The 5,592-nt window shown below is 33.3% G+C and overlaps 1 protein-coding gene across 1 annotated transcript in view; it reads right to left on the reverse strand.

Annotated features, from left to right (window-relative positions):
• The window catches only part of fnbp1b (formin binding protein 1b), a 58,289-nt gene that overhangs the window by 19,574 nt on the left and 33,123 nt on the right, over positions 1-5,592 (reverse strand). The window contains exons 7-8 of the mRNA XM_016470101.1: positions 1,892-2,020; positions 1,435-1,581 (exon numbers count right to left, since the gene is read on the reverse strand). Coding sequence (XP_016325587.1) covers positions 1,435-1,581; positions 1,892-2,020 — 276 coding nt within the window. The remainder of the gene's footprint in view (positions 1-1,434; positions 1,582-1,891; positions 2,021-5,592) is intronic.

Raw genomic sequence — 5,592 nt, forward strand, 5'->3', positions numbered from 1 at the left:
CACGGACTTACCGGTTACCGCTGTAAACAAAGCAGAGTTGCGCTTTATACGGAGGAGAAGAAAATGCCATTGCCATCGAAACTTTTCTCAAGACAGTTCCCTTCAGTGATACATTAATATAACCCCATAAATGTAATGCATTTTTGTACTTATTTTACTTTTTTTTTTTGGGATCTACTGGGACAGTGATAAAGATCTACCAGTCGATCTATCGCGATCGACGGGTTGGCGACCACTGCTCTAAAAGGAGGTTTTGTCAGATTTAGGTCATATTGGAAGATGTTTTGTCCTAAAAAGCTACTGTACAGTCAGAGACAACAATCACTTTCAGTTGCATATGCAGATTATTATATCTATATCTAAATACATCATTTGTGCAATTGCATTGTCAGTAAATAATTAAAAAGACAGAAAATATGCATTAAAAACCTTTCAGAGATTCTGGACTACATCAGAGGAGATTTTTTTAGACGGCAAATTTAATTTGTCTCAAATGATAATAAGGCTGTAAAGGGCAAATAAATTACAAAGCCTTCAATATGTCATATTGTGTCACTATTACTTATATCCTTATTTCAATATTAGCTACATTATTGAAAATATGTATTTCCACAAATTTCTAGTACATACATATGAAACAACATGTGTTTCAGAAATTAAACGCGAGTTAAGTTTGGGGTCTGTAAGATCTTCATTTTGTTTTTTTGTTAATTAATACTTAATTTTTTATTTACCAAGAACACATTAAATTGATCAAAAATGACATTTTTAAGGTTACAAAAGATTTCTATTTCAAATAAATGCTGTTCTTTTGAACTATCTATTCATTAAAGAATCCTGACAAAAACTTTCCACAAAAATATTAAGCAGCACAACTGTTTTCAACATTGATGATAATAATAAATGTTTCTTGAGCAGCAAATCAGCATATTAGAATGATTTCTGAAGGATCATGTGACACTGAGACTGGAGTAATGATGCTGAAAATTCAGCTTTGCATCACAGAAATAAATTACATTTTACAATATATTCAAATAGAAAGCAGCTACTTTAAATGGTAATATTTCACAGTTTTACAGTTTTACTGTATTTCTAATCAAATAAATGCAGCCTTGATGAGCACAAGACAATAAAACATCTTATAGACCCCAAACTTTTGAACAGCAGTTTAAGACATTTCACAACCCTGTTCTTTGCAATTCCTTTTCTATGAAATTTGTGCCGCTGGAGTCAGGTGTCCGTGATTTACGATATTCTAATCTGTTCTACCAAACGGCCAGAGACTGATCCTAGATCAGTGATGGAGTCAGTAATGGGGTTAAATGTGTCAGGAGATGTGTCTTGTTCAACTCAGATTGAGTTTCTATGAGAGAATGAGAGGTATTTTGAACAGAAAAGGATGCCAGGCCCGTCATGAATGAGTGTGTTACTAACATTCTTGGGTTCGATGGACTCGGCCACTTGTGTTATTCCATCCAGGCATTTCCCAATGATGGGCAGAATCTGTCGGTCGACCTCCGCAAATGTCTTCAGCGACTCGCCCATTCGCTCTATCCTCTTCTCCTCCATTGCCTGGATCTTCTGCTCTCAAAACACACACACACACACACACACACACACACACACACACACACACACACACACACAGAGTTAGTGTGTGTATTTTTGAGTAGATCTGTGAGATCAGGAATTGTTCCATGCAAATTGTGTTTTGGGGTGTGTTTATGCTGTTACTTCCATTTGCATTATCCACAATAGTAAATTCAGAAATAATGCAACTGGTGCATACAAATAAACAACAATATTATTAGCTAATTCATTCTCAGTGGATGTTTCTGTGTGTGTGTGTGTGTGTGTGTGTGTGTGTGCGTGCATGTGTGTGTGTGTGCACCTGGAAGATATTAGGGATGATGGTGTAATAATGTTCATTCTGTTCCTGGTTGAACTTCTGCAGGCATGAGGAATATTCATTCTTGCTGTCAGAAGCCATCTGGTGTCTCATCTGAGCCTGCTGCCGTGCCTAAAAGAGAGAGAATGAAATATTACTGATTATGCAATGTTATTAAAAGTAATTTGATTAATTATACCCCTAAAAGCCACACAGACTTAAACATATGCTAAAAAAGAGCCTACAAAAAGAGCCTATCTTCCAACGTCTTTGCGAGAACATTTACATTCATATTACTACATTTGCATGGTTTTCTAAAGTCATAAGCAATTCAGATTTGCTGATGTTTAATATACAGTTATGCGTAATGAGAATTTTAACCAATGAGATTTCATTGTGGGCGGGGCTACCTGATGTGATGATGCAGAAATCAATAAAAAGACAAAAACTCTCATTTCAATGGAAGAGATGCTGTTATCGCTGTGACTAGGGAATGTAGTGCACTCAAAATAACACATTTTTGTTTTCAGACTCAATGACTTCCCCTAAACACAATCACAAACCTCAAAGTCCACTTGCACTGACTCTATACTATTATACTATTATTATAATATTATTATCTATACTATTATACTGTTACTATTATACTACATACTATTATACTATATTCTGACTCGGTATAGAAACACATTTAGCCTAATTCTTACAGATGTGTTTATAACTAATACACACTTCTGTGTGAAACGGCAGATATGACATACATGTGAAAAGCTAAAATAAAATCTACAAGACATAAACATCCTACACAACACTCAAGAGCTCTTGTGGGTTGAAGAAATATTCAAATGCATGCTGCTGAAGTAAACGCAATTCTAAAGTATACTAATGCATTTTAATGCGCATCATTTAAGTGAGAGAACGATACAGAGAAAGCAGCGTCATGTCAACCACATCCTGATCCGATTCCAGGAAATCACACTGGTTAACCTGAGGTTCAGTGTTGCCATGGAAACACTCAAACTTCACCAGCAGCTCAGCAGCAGCAGGCTTGTGCATGAGCCACAGGAAGTTCAGAAAAAATATCCCCTAAAATTACATTTGCACTCACTGCTTGTGCATTTACATTTTTTCTTAAATATAAGAATATTTAAATGTATTGCATTCAAATACATACTATTTATATTCAAATACACATATATATATATATATGATATAAAAAAAACTTCATATATTTGTTTTTAGTTTTTATATATTCATACAAAATGAAAAAAATATACAAAATATAAATAAATACAATAATGTATGGTTTTTATATGATTTTTATTTTTATATTAAAATGTACATTTTTATATTATATATTTTAAATATCATATAAATATTTGAATGCACTATTCTTACATTTAAATATTCTTATATTTGAGAGAAAAAAGTAATGCACAAGCAATGAGTGATATGACATTTTCATTTTCTTTAAATAATCTAATTATAAATAATGTAAATAAACTGATAATAATACAAATATAAATAAATTACATATAAATGTATATAAATAAACAAAATGAATACTATTTATTAATAATCTAATTTTAAATATACATATATTTAATTTTTTTAATCAAATATACGTTAATTATAATTTATTATTTTATTTTATAAATTATAAAAGAATAGTGAATATACAGAATATTTTATTATATGATGTATTATTAAATATTTAAATAAAAATAAATATTATTTATTAATATTACACACACATATATAATTGAAAATAAAAATAATAAAAAAATAATAATAATAAAATAGAGTACAATTACATATAAATGAAAGGTGAACATACAGCATAGTTTTTTTATTTTGTTTTGTTTTTTTATTTTATATTTTTTATTTTATTTTATATTTTATTTTGCACTATTTGGACAGACCACCAGATGCTGATGATTCCTAAACACACACAAACACACACCTCCTAAATAAACTGTGATATGGTAAGCGACATTTATATATGGGCCAGCAGAACAGGACGCTTTGAGATTTACATGTTTAAATATTCATGCCTGGAGCGATGTGACTGGAGGAGCAGCAGCGCAGACAAACTTTAATCAAGCCTGTGACTGGGTGGCCGGTGTGTCGTGTGGGCGTGGCCATGGCTGGACAGGAAGCAACAGTGTCCTGACACACAGACACACACACGCACACACAGACCTGCCGCCGTGCACCTACCTTTAAGTAACATCGCTTCAAGGCATGATTTAAAAAAAAACACACATAGACATTAGTTAGCTTTGGCTGCTAATGAGTTAGTACTTAAATCTACACTGTAACATGACAGTGATATCGACACAAACCGCTCGACAACACATCAAACCAACGTGTTAAAACCACACAATTAATTATATCTATCATATAGTAACTTGCAAACTGCCATGTTGTTGTCAAACGACCTCATTATGTTGCATGTTTAATTCAGTAACTGACGTCTAATCATCATCTCAGAAGTAAATATGGTTATTTAGCATTTTTAAATCAATATTGTGCAAACTTTTGGCAGTCTGAACTGTGGTAAATCAAAAAATGAATCATGAAAGAGATCAAAAGTGCGGTTTATGTTACTTTCGGTCTATGTGTCTCAGTGTAAATGGAAGAGGAAGTCAAGACGCATTGCATTGTGGGATGCTCTGGTTATATGCATAAGAGTCCATTCAAGTATCCCATGCATTCACAATTCAAATATTGTACATAGTATACATACTGTAAACTGCAGAAATAGTATGCTATTCTGAATGTAGTCACTCACTAATTGAGCCGATGCAGCTGTTGTACCTTTACTGACCCTGAAACATTTACATTAACAGAAAAGATCTGCAAGATTAGCTTTGGCTTTCCACTGAATTTTTTGGACCCTCACGCATGCTACCTGAAAGATCTCTTGACTTTTTCACTAAATGACAAAAAAATGCTCTCTGGACTGCTGGAAGCAAGAGCTCTTTTCCACATCTGAATACTTTGGAAATTTCTCTTTGTGTGACTCAAGCGATCACAGAGACATACGCTCACCAGCACACACTCTGGAACAAAAAAAGACTGAAAATGAGTAGAGAACGTAGGCGATGTTGCCTGTCCTGTCCACACACACACACACACACACACACACACGGTCGAGTTTCCACACAGCGCCACGGCAGCAGTGTGAGACAGTGAGGGACGTGTTAAGATGAAGTGAAGGGAAAAACAGACACATGTGAATCACTCGGGCTGTATCAGTTTATCACTTTTTCATTTTATATAAACTAAACTGAAACTAAATAAAACGAAGTGAGATGATGATAGATAAAAGGCAGATAGATGCCTATAGATAGATAGATAGATAGAAAGAAAACAGAGAGAGATAGATAGATAGACAGATAGATAGAAAACAGAGATAGATAGATAGATAGATATATATATAGATAGATAGATAGATAGATAGATAAATAGATAGATAGATAGATAGATAGATGACAGATAGATAGATAGACAGATAGATAGATAGATAGATAGATAGATAGAAAACAGAGATCGATAGAAAACAGAGATAGATAGACAGACAGACAGACAGATAGATAGATAGATAGATAGATAGATAGATAGATAGATAGATAGATAGAAAACAGAGATCGATAGAAAACAGAGATAGATAGACAGACAGACAGACAGATAGATAGATA

Source organism: Sinocyclocheilus anshuiensis, unplaced genomic scaffold (genome assembly GCF_001515605.1).
Source record: "Sinocyclocheilus anshuiensis isolate Anshui unplaced genomic scaffold, SAMN03320099.WGS_v1.1 scaffold708, whole genome shotgun sequence".
Lineage (NCBI taxonomy): Eukaryota > Metazoa > Chordata > Actinopteri > Cypriniformes > Cyprinidae > Sinocyclocheilus > Sinocyclocheilus anshuiensis.